This window comes from Martes martes (genome assembly GCF_963455335.1).
Source record: "Martes martes genome assembly, chromosome: X".
Classification (NCBI taxonomy): domain Eukaryota; kingdom Metazoa; phylum Chordata; class Mammalia; order Carnivora; family Mustelidae; genus Martes; species Martes martes.
The window spans coordinates 73,378,943-73,391,085 of record NC_137897.1 but is presented as its reverse complement, the minus strand read 5'-3'; the positions used below and the strand labels follow the sequence as shown (position 1 = coordinate 73,391,085).

General features: G+C 38.0%; 1 protein-coding gene across 1 annotated transcript; it reads left to right on the top strand.

Moving 5' to 3' along the window:
- Positions 1-5,128: 5,128 nt before the first annotated feature.
- Positions 5,129-5,563, top strand: LOC308337416 (spindlin-1-like; the record flags this gene model as incomplete). The annotated part of the gene is made up of 1 exon (XM_080795531.1): positions 5,129-5,563. One exon carries the CDS (start codon positions 5,129-5,131, stop codon positions 5,561-5,563), a length of 435 nt encoding a protein of 144 aa, XP_080651657.1.
- Between the last annotated feature and the right edge of the window lie 6,580 nt (positions 5,564-12,143).

The following is a 12,143-nucleotide window of genomic DNA, read 5'->3' as shown; positions in this document are numbered from 1 at the left end:
CTTGCATAGCTCCTCATATTTGAGCTCCTTCTAAGAAAGGCAGTAGTTTAAAAGCATGTAAGTAGGGCATCTGGGTGGCTCAGTGGGTTAAAGCCTCTGCCTTCAGTTCAGGTCATGATCTCAGGGTCCTGGGATCGAGGCCCGCACTGGGCTCTCTGCTCAGCAGGGAGCCTGCCTCTGCCCCCACCTGCCTCTCTGCCTACCTGTGATCTCTGTCTATCAAATAAAAAAAATTTTAAAAAAAGATCCTATATTAAAAAATAACAAATAAAAGCACGTAAGTAGCCAGCACTATAGAAACCTCAGCAATGCTCCTATTCTTCACATTGACATACTTATAATGCCAGTAATAATAACCTCTTTGACATGCTCCAAGACTGCTTTAAGAGGGAAATCCCACATCAATATCCAGCTTTGTAACTTCCTTATTTTGAAATCCTTGAATTTCTTCTCCTTCACAAGTAACACGGACACCATATTGTTGTTCTACGTATCCACTATCCAGGTAGATTTATTTTATAATTCCCCTTATAATTACTTCTTTAACTCAATGGTAATTTACAATTAGGCTATTTAATTTTGAACCATTTGAGGATATTTCTGGATACCTTTTTATTACTGATTTATAATTTAGTTCTATTGTGCTTAGAGGAAATTCTCCAAAATATTTAGATTTTTGAAATTTATTGAGACTTACTTTAAGGTGCAGCATATGGTCTGTCTTGCTTAAGGTTTCACACGTATGTGAAGAGAATGAGTTTTCTGTAGTTGTAGGATTGAAGCATTATAAAATGTTAATAGAATCAAACTAGTTGATAGTATTTTCAGATCACTATTTTTTACTATTATTTGTTCTCTCACAGGGGAAGGATAAAAGTATATTCAACCAAGATAAATGTCCCTAGTTTTGCCAATAATTCCTCTTTTCTTGAATTCTTTTTTGTCTGATATTATTATAATCATTTCAGCTTGTTTAAGCTTGCCATTTGCTTGTATATATTTTTACATTTTTTACTTTTAATATGTAAACATCTTTATATTTAAATATGGTTCTTGAAGGCAGCATATGGTTGTGTCTTGCTTCCTCAACTAGTAAAAGTTATTGGAAAAGTCCAAATGGAGCAAAAAAAGATCTCTAACAACCAACAAGATAATAGATTTCAACCTAATTTCATCAATATTACATGAAATTTAGGTACACTTATCAATACCTTCTAATTAAAAGCTTTTCTTTGGGTTAATTCAATAATTATTCCATTTTTAATTCCTCTATTGGATACTTAATTATATCTCTTATTATTTTTAGTAGTTGCTCTAAGAATTTGACTGTGCATCCTAATCACATTATTTTATACTTAAAGTAAATATTATGTCTATTCATATAAAAATAGTTTGAAGGTTAAAATTTCATATACTCATGAACTTTTGAGCTATTATTATCATGTGTTTTATATCTATATAAGTTATAAACTAAACAAAGCAATTGTTTTGCTTTAAACTGTTAACTTTTAAAAATATTGAGGTAAGAGGGAAATGATATTTTAAAAATTTACCTTCATATTTGTCATTCATGATACTCTTCATTTTTTTTTTCCCTGTAGATCTGAGTTCCCATCTGGTATAAATTCCTCAGTCTTAAGAACTATCTTTAGCATTTCTTATAGGTTATATATTCTGATAACAAATTCTCTCAGCTTTTATCTTTTTTTGTTTGTTTGTTTTTGTTTATCTTAAATTTCTTTATTTCACTCTCATTTGAAAGAATATTTTTACCGGATATTGAATTCTGTGTTGACAACTTTTTCAACATATTAAAGATGTTATTTCCTTTTTCTTTGATTTGCATTGTTTTTGGTGGGAAGTTGACATAACATTCTCTCCCTAAATGTAATCTATTTTTTAGCTAAGCTTCTTGAATCTGCAAATTAATGTTTGGTTTTGTGGGTTTTTAAAAAATTGAATTTGCAAATGTTTAAACTATTAGTTTAACAATATTTTTATGCCTCATTTTCTCCTTCTAGGACTCTAATTTCAAGTACATTAGATGCCTGATAACGTCTTGGGAGTTACAGATATTCTCTTCATTTTTGCATCATTCTTCCTCTTCTTCATATGGATACTTTTGATTGACATATCTTCAAATTCACTGACCATTTTTTCTATTATCCCCAATATACTTTTAAGTGAATTTTTCATTTCTGAGATATCACCTTTGAATTATAGAACACCCATTTGTTTTTAAAACAGATTTTATTTTTTCATTGAGATTTCCCAATTGTTTGCTCAATCTGACAGTCTTTTCTTCTATGATCTCAACCGCATGTATAATGCCTGCTTTAGTCTTTTTCTGCTAATTCCATAATCTGGGTCATCTAGACCTTTTCCACTAATTGCTTTTTCTCTTGATTAGAGATAAAATTTTCCTGTTTCTCTGCAAGTATTTTTTTTTTAGTCTGAACATTTTAGATAATGTATTTTCAAGTTTCCGGATTACTTTATAATTCTCTGAAGAGTATTTGTTGTAAATTATTTGCTGATCATTATTGCTGATCATTAGGAGTGTTTTATGTTCTGTTAGCATGACTCTTTTTCATTTTTTTTTCCCTTTGTCCTCAGGTGAATGCCTTGATATTGTAACATAACTTCTACCTCTAAGACATGACCATTCCAGGGTTTCAGCGGTAGGTCTTAGGTATTAACCAAGCCCCTCTAAAACTCTAAAATCTGGTTTACTTGCTGTGGTGTTTGTTGAAATATCTATGCCACATTTTCAATCTTCTGGTTCTTCTTTTGTCCTGGGCTCTTTTAAGTATCTCCTGATAAATGCTTAGTTTGTGGATCATACAAGGATTTGAGGGGAGTTTATTTGCAGATTTGGGAACTCTCTGTAGCTTCCTCTTTGTCAGAATCTCTCCCCTTAATTTCCAGGTGAATTAGCACCTTTTAATTCCATTATTTGATTCTTCAAGTCAAGCTTTCTGCTTGATTTCTACCTATCCCACCATTTATGTTTTTGGCAGTATTTTCAGGATAAAAACTGCATAAACATGGATCTTGTAATTGTCTGAGTGAAGGGTTAGTCCATTATAAATTTCTTCACCATTACTAGACCTGGAAAGTCAGCAAACTAATATTTAAAGTGATAGCAGTAGAAACTTTGTCTTTGCCACTCTTCCTTTGTTCAATCACCCAGTCTTGGATTAAAATGGAGCATAGTGTCATGTGTTTCTCAGTAATGCAAGTTCTTACTGTAGCTTTAAATCCAACTTTATGCACCAACCCTTATAACCAAAGGATCATAATTGTTTCTGCTTGATCTTTTGTAAATTTTTTGTTCCTGAGCCTCTTGGTAGCACTAACATCATACCTACTCACATCTAGGAAATATATGCTAAATAAGTAAAAAATACTAATAAATGTGGCCTTAATGAGTGATTTGAGCATGACTTACAATACAGCAGAATATTCTTCCAATTAGGGGAACAAAGAGCCAGTGTAGCATATGCATATGGAATTTTATTGCTTAGCCAGAAAGAAAAAAAAAATGCTATCTAGTTCTTATGAAAGGAAGTATGACTTCTTATTTCTCTGACCATATTTATTTTAGTACTGTTCTCTTGGCCTTCAAAGCTGGAGAAATTGTCTCTAGCTTTATTTGACTTTTGTCATAGATTTTACCCCCATGTTACACTTCTGCCACTCTTTGTATCTTTCACTGCTTTGATATTTTCAAATGAAAAGGAATTTGAAGGGCATGCATACTCCAATACAAGCAGAGAAACTTTCTTCCAAAAATATAGCATGTAATATTAGTGATAGTACCCAGCATCATGCTTCCCCCAGACCTTAGTGATACTTAACTGTGATTGATTGCCACTAGGTCAAGATCTAAGTGTTTAGAAAAATCAAATAAGAATGTTAAGACAGAATACCAAAGGGCAAATCTTAAAAAACTAACATATGAAAGTTTTCTCTTTCAGTAATACCCTCAAATTAGGGCTAATTAATGCTCTTTTGAGAAGACATAAAAGAAAAATAAGTCCATGACTGTGAAATAAAGAATAGGTAAGAACACCATGTGACTTTGATTTATTATACACTCATTTATCTTTTTCTTCCTCTTTTGACTGTAAACTCTGACAACAGAGTTTAATTTTTACATCTTTGTATTGCCATATTCCCTCAGCACAGAATCTTACATGTAATGAGCTCCTAATGCAATTAAAATTTAGCTCATTTAATTTTAGTAAATTCTGGATATAAATTCCATACTACCTTTATTTATGAAGAGTATGATTCACTCTACTGAAGAAAAAGAAATTTATTCCCCAGTTACCCAACTGCTCAACCTTAACAGTTGGGGAGTTTCTTTATAGTAACTCTTTTGGAGTAAACAGAAAAAATTTATTAAGGTATATTGAATTTTTGAACTATTTGTGCACTCTTTTCTCTATTTTGAAAACAAAAAATATAATAATTTGGCTTAGGTCATAATGTATGATTTTATATGTAGAATAAATGTTCATATCTAAATTACACCTTATCACTTTGGTCAGTGAAGAATTTAAAAATGACTAAAAGCCGTAAGAAAATCAAATGAAGGGAGAGTAGCGTCTGAAATGATTAGTACTGCATAGAAACAAGATAGTCCAGATTTTACTGAATAAAATTATAATTTTTTTTTTCAAAAGTGCAGAAGAGGTTGTTTGTTTGTTTGTTTTTAAAGATTTTATTTATTGGGGGGTGGGCGGCGGCCGCAGAGCGGAGTGGGGGCAGGGTGGCGTGGTCTGGCTCCGTCGGGCCAGGGCGGGAGTGTGGCGCGGGAAGGTGGGGCCCGCAGGCTACGGACCACGGCCTGGGCAGCTGGCAGAGTCCTTATGAGTCCACATGTTTCTGCTGAACTTGTAAAAGAGGCACTTGGGTGACGGATTAATAGGAACATTGAGATTCTGTGAAAAGTTTGAAATCAGAGAGTATTCAATTTTCACCCTAGTCCGGCAGCTGTGCTGCTCACTTAAATACAGATGAATGAAGATCCCATTCGGGAAGACCCCTGGCCAGTGGTCCAGGGCGGATGCAGGCCATGCTGGTGTGTCTGCAAGTATGATGAAGAAAAGGACGTCTCACAATGACCTCTCGGATCAGCGATGCGCACCTGACCCACACGATGATCGGCAAGGTGGTAGAGCACATGTTTGAGACAGAGGACGGCTCCAAGGACGAGTGGAAGGGGTTGGTCCTGGCACGGACCCTCATCATGAACACGTGGTTCTACATCACCTACAAGAAGGACCCCGTCTTGCACATGTACCAGCTCTTAGACGATTATAAAGAAGGCGACCTTCACATTATGCCCGATTCTGACGATTCTCCTCCAGCAGAAAGGGAGCCAAGAGAAGTTGTGGACAGCCTGGTAGGCAAACAGGTGGAATATGCCGAAGAGGAGGGCTCTAAGAGGACTGGCATGGTCATTCATGAAGTGGAGGCCAAACCGTCGGTCTATTTCATCAAGTTTGATGACAATTTCCATATTTACATCTACGATTTGGTGAAAACATCCTAGATGTCATCATGGACTTGGCCAAATTTGTGGAACTATTAAATATCTAATTTGTAGACATAAAGACTTGATTCCTTTCCAGTTTAATGAAAGCTTAAATGTCCCTGCGAATCCACAATCTCTGCCAGCAGAACCGGTTTGTTCTGAATAGTACAGATTGATGTGAACACAGAGCATTTTGTGTAAGAACTCCTTCATCTTACGAGAAGTCTGTGTGTCTGGAGGGGAGTTCCAGGCAAGTTTGGTGAAGTTAAGATAGCACTGCGGTCATGTAGACTGGACTGGACTGCGCCAGCTCCCCAGCACCATAGTTCTCCCCACCTGCTGCCACGCTGCAAGCATGGTCTGGCACTGTTGGTACTGCCTTCTTCTTTGAGACATGTATGGACCGACCTCTCACTGCCTGCATCTGTGTGTGTCCATACGCCATACACACACACACACACACACACACACACACATGCTTCCTTGGCAGTCCTTTCCTTGTGGATCAGGGCGGGGGTTCAATAATATTCTCCAGTTTAACAGAAGTGCTTATCCTAAGACAGTCCGATTTTGTATATTACTGCTGTTTATTTAAAAGTAAATGTGGGCACAGGAGACACAGGGACATTCAGCATGCTTTGGAAGTCAGAATTCAGACGCCTTTTCAGTCTGGAGGCTTTGAACCATGAGTCCGAATAGGAATCATTTGTGAACAGTTGCTGGACCCACATTAGAATTTAACAAAACAGAAAGCTGGGTAAAAAGCTGCCTTTAATTTCTAAGCTTTGTAAATTTTTGTTTACATTTTTTAGCATAAATACTTCTTTTGTTTTAAAGCAAAGCCCAGGGGCGCCTGGGTGGCTCAGTGGGTTAAAGCCGCTGCCTTTGGCTCAGGTCATGATCCCAGTGTCCTGGGATCGAGCCCCGCATTGGGCTCTCTGCTCACCAGGGAGCCTGCTTCCTCCCTTCTCTCTCTGCCTGCCTCTCTGCCTACTTGTGATCTGTCTGTCAAAATAAATAAATAAAACCTTTAAAAAAAAATAAAAAATAAAGCAAAGCCCAGGTACTTGGTCTACACGATGTGATGCCGGGGTGCTTTGGACGGCACAACCTGGTCCGTTAGTCTGTATGATCAGCAGTCTGGATTCTAGTATGTGATTTGAGAGGCAACAGTGCGTCAGTGGTTTGCATGCATGTGGTAAGTTCCTGGCAGAACCTAGTGCTTTGATCCAGAAATACAAGTTTGAGAGTGGTGTTGCAGCCTTCTGTTCTCTGGGACACTTTTATTTTTATTACTGTTCTTACTGATACGTGGTTGTGGTCAGAAGGCTTTCCCCAGCTGTTCCCCACAGAGAGTATGTAGGCATGTACCGGCCCGGGTCCCCTGACACTTTCTGTGGTGCTGAGCGGTCTTGGCTCCCACTGTTATGCTGACATGGACTCTCCTGTCATTGAGCTAGCTTGTGGGTGTGACTATGGCCCTCATCCTCACAGCCCTTTCGTGGCTTGTTCCTGCAAGTTGGTTTTGACCGAAATAGAATCACAGAAGTGGTTAGGTGGCAGTGACATGGTCATCTGCCACGTTGTTTCAGATGAACCCTGACGGTTTGAAAGCCAGGAGAGAGGTAGTTCGGAATCCAGTGTAGAGGTTGGAGAGCTTACCTGAGGTTGGGGCAGAAGGCTAAATGCACGTGTTGCCAGCCAACTACCAGCAGTCCGTGCAGCCTCTGTCATGGCTGTTCTCAGTATTGGAGATTCTGTTGTTGGTGGCCTTACTGCTCATGGTCCGCGTGGTGCCCGCTTTGCCTTCGGAAGGCTGTGCGTTGTCATGCTGTTGGACCGTGATCCCTGCGCTCTAGGATGCAGTCCCTCCCCTCGGGCCGCAGGGGGAGCTTGTCTGCCTCTGCGCCTCTCCCTGCAGTGCCTGCCTGGTCTCACACTTCTCTGGCTTCAGCAGGGGCCGTGGGGCACGACTGTCTGTCACCTTTTTCCCAGTGGCTCTGGTCAGGAGTCCCTGCATGCCAGTCTCCAGGCTGAGTCCACTCCCAGAGCACAGGCAGACACGTGTGCCCCGAGAGTAGGGCGTCCGGTGTGTGCACTGTGCGAACATGGTACAGTGGCTTTGGACTGAAAACCAGTGTTCTTTGGAGTATCCCGAGGGCTGGGTCAGTGGCAACCTTCCCAGCGTCACTTGACGACTTGCATTGTGGTTTTCCTACAAGTACCTTTAGCACCTTCAATACTACATGGTCTGCCACTCTCCTGATGAACGTGACAGGTGATGATCACCATTATTTTCATCATTTCCATTTGTTGCCTTTAGGGCGGAAGGAAGGGGAAGGGGGTTTTTTGTTGTTTTCCTTTCTCCCCCCCATTCTCTTTTATTTTGGTGGCTTAACCCACACTTGTGCGGTGACTGATTCCACTCCCTCGCCCGGTACTTTAGGCTTTGTTCTAGGCTCACGTTTCAGATCTGCATGCATTGCTTGCCTTTTCCTGGTATGAGAATGTTGGTTCCTTGTTGTAGGAGCCCGACATGAGTTTCCAAAATTATCATGGGACTTGTGACTGCACAAGCCTTGAACCTGTATAAAATGTCCCGGCCTTCCTCACTGACCTGCTATCGTGTTCCCGCGTCGCGTGCAGTGACATCCGGCTGCCACGTGAAGCTTCCAAGGAGAGCCTTAAACGCAGACCATCCTTTTTTGCATGCTCTATTCTAAGTAGAATGTTCAATGTAACTAACTGAACTTGCATGTGAAAGATATTTAGGTTTTTTGTTTTCTACCTTTGTTTTGATTTGTTTTCTGTATATTTGCTTCCTGTGCCATTGTAGTGGTCGTAGGATGAGAATGCACTGGTGAGCCAGAGCCAGCAGAAGGTGATTTCCCAGCTCTGTCTGTCGTGCAGCATTTGAAGGGACTGTGCATTCTCGAAGTGCCCAGTCACCTTTCAGCCAGAGTTCATTCCTATTCTTGCTTTGCGTGCCAAACCCCGCAGTGCATTGGGCTCGAATCTCTGAACCCTGTGGACCCATTAGAAGACTGTTCCGATTGTCACAAACTGTAGTGCCTGAAACCATGTGCAAGCTGATTGTCTTTAAAAAAAAAAAAAATAAAGAAAGAAAAAGGAAAAGAAAAGAGGAAGTTCTCCAAAGACAAAACAGGAACAATTATTATAACAAAATAATTATGGTCGAAATGTCTGTGATTCCTTGGAAATGCTGCGCTTTTTGTATTTCCACCATTAGTGCGGTGTGAGCGGATGTGCATAGTTCAGAGTTCTTCGTGTTGGCATCTTACAATTAGGTAAATGACCTCATCTTTGAGGCTTGAATTCATTTTTAATTTGATTTTATATGATGTGTGGACAGTTCCCTGTTCTCTACATTTAGAAGTATAAACAATATAAATCTGTTAATTCTGTAAGTAATTTTTATAATTATGATGTAACTCTATCCTATCCTTAAAACATTTAAAATAAACCCTTTATGTGCAACTTCTCAAAAAAGAAAAAGATTTTATTTATTTGACAGAGAGAGATCATAAGTAGGCAGAGAGGTGGGGTGGGGGAGAGGTAGGGAAGCAGGCTCCCCACTGAGCAGAGAGCCGGACAGGCGGCTTGATCCCAGGACCCTGAGATCATGACCTGAGCCAAAAGCAGAGGCTTAACCCACTGAGCCACCCAGGCACACCTGAAGAGGTTGTTTTTAAGTAATTTAACACCTAGCAACCTAGCATTCCTTATTCCATAGATGTTTTATATCTTCAGCATCCACTTATATTTTGCATCAAATTATGTAGAAATAAGTGAGTTTATAGATTTATTTACATTTATATAAATAAATAAATAATATAAATAAATAAATTATATAAATATATTTATATAAATAAATTTATAGACCTTTGTCTCCATTTTCTTCATTGATCTAATTGAGAAAAGTTTCTCTTTTATCCATAAATAATTCATAGCTGCAAAATGTGATGACAGCAAATCGTTCAAAATCCTAAATGTTGTATAATTTGTATATCTGAAGATTAGGAGTGTAGATGTGTGCCCTTTAATACACTTGTTTGTGTATATCTGTAAATTACTAACCCTACAGATATTGTTTATTTTTATTCAAAATTGCTGCAACTCAAAAGACCAATGAATGACTGGAAGTTATCCTTCCCAGTTCTGTGAAAACAACCATTGGTTTGTGGCTATAGTTGATGTTCATAGAGCCTATCTAAATACCTCTGTGCTTTCTAGAATACTCAAAGATGTTACTCCATCTTTGCTTTTTCCAATATTACTTGATTTGTCTGCTGCTAATATTTAGCTGTGGTCCATAGACAAGCTTTATTACTTAAGACTTACTTTTCTATATCCTTGTTACATATCTTAAATCTTTGTTGATTGCAGCCTCCTCTTCATGTTGCATCTACTTCAGATATATTTATATATAATTCACATATATATATAATTGAAAACTGGAATCCCTGAATCCCTTTCTGTCCAGAGTAACATCCAATAAAGTTCTGTGTGTAAAATTCCCTTTGTAAATGTGTGTATGTTTGTGTGTTGTTCTTATATATAAACCAAGAAGATAGCCACAATCTATACAATATTATCTGAGAGGCAAAAAAAAATTTACCTAACTTAATTAACTATAGTTTAAGACCTTAAAGCCCCTGTTATAATACAAATGCTTCTTAGAAAGGGCAAAATGTAAAAATCTTTAAAAGAATTTACTCCTCCACTTCAATTATTTTATCAGAGTATCCATAAAATAAAATATGACTAAAGAGCAGTGCCTGGGTGGCTCAGTTGGTTGAGTGTCTGACTCTTGATTTCAGTTCAGGTCATGATCCCAGGTTCCTAGGTTGAACCCCACATCAGTCTCTCTGTTCAGCAGGGAATCTGTTTGAAGATTGTCTCTCTCTCTCTTCCTCTGCCCCTCTCCCTGTTCTCTCTCTCTAATTCAAATAAATAAATAAATAAATATTTTCAAAAGTATGACTACTGAGTGGGATATACAGAATGCATAACTATTGATAAAAGGGACTAAAGAAGAAAAAGATCCAGAGCATTGGGCTTCCTGGAAGAATCGGTTCCCATGATATTTAGCAGTGTCAAGCTCTGAGTACCCCAAAGACAACAAAACACTGGGCACCCAGGAACAAATGAGCTGGAAAAATATTAAAGAAAGATATTGCTTCTTTCACAACTTTACATTGAACTAACCCTCCCTGCTTCTATCTACCTCGGATGTCTTGCTGGCATTAGCATAGGAGTCAGTTCAATGCTGGTAGACTTGTCACATCTATCCATACTAGAATGGCTGCATTCTAGTATGTTGTTGTTGTTATTTAATTCTGGATGTCATTCATAGATATTCTTGACTGAAAACAAGCACACATACACACATGTTTAAACAACAAGATACTGCATCTTTAGAGGGTGATGTGTAAATTCAGATGGAACTACTGACCTAAAATCTTTGATAACTGTTCTTATCTTATGCATAAATTACAGAGAAGGTGAGAAAGAAAATAAATTTATTGTATAACACTTTTGGGTAAAAAGATCATCCATAATAGGATGAAGTATTTACAAATGCACCATAATGCAGTATTTAAAACTGGAATCCCTTTCTGTCCAGATTTGCATCCAATAAAGTAAAATTCCCTATATAAAAATAAGGGCCTCTATTAGCAAATGGTTAGTTTCTACATAGGGAGTAAATAGGACCCAAAGGCATCTCCAAATTGTGTCCCTGTAAATGTCTAACAGTTAGAAGAGGAAAATATAATTTGGTCATCTGGACAAATAACTATTATGCCCTCTTTTTAAGCCTCCCTGGTCTGCTCTTTACATTGCCCAGGCTGTTTGTGGTGACTGGACATTGTCCAAGCTGTGCTGCTGCTCAAAACCTGACACACATTGTGCTTGTGCAGTTGGAATGAGAAAGTGTTGGGGAACACAGCTTTCTTATTCATATGACTGTGTACCAAATGCTGGGAGGCCTGCGACATGAGATAGTCAGATGGTCTGTCAGTTGTAGCTTTTTCTTTAACTGTGAAGTAAATCTTAAAATAAATCTTTACTTCATGACATTTGTTACATCAAAACTTGGTGTTTGCCAGTTGCAGAATAGCAATAAACAACAACCCTTTCTACTGTGGTTAATACCAGAAATAGGAAATTAGAAATAATGCTTTGCGGTGACTGTATCATGCTAAACTAGATTACTTCAAGAAGTACTCAGAAGCTGGTTTGTTTGTTTGAAGTCTATAAATGAGCCTTATGAAAGGCCAAGTCTAAATATTTTTTTTTCCAAACAGCTTCAAGCTCTTGTTCTTTATGTGTGTCCCTCATTATGAGTATTTAAAAACAATTTTATTGAGATATAATTCATATACTATGCAATTCACCCATTTCAGGTGTACAATTTAATGACTTTAGTATATTCACACAGTTGTATGACTATAACCACAGTGTAATTTTAGCATTTAGCACAGTGTAATTTAGCATTAGTAGTACAATACTATTTATTGTATTGTGCAATAATAGCAACTATTTATTGTTTTGTACTTTTTGAATGTTATCTTTA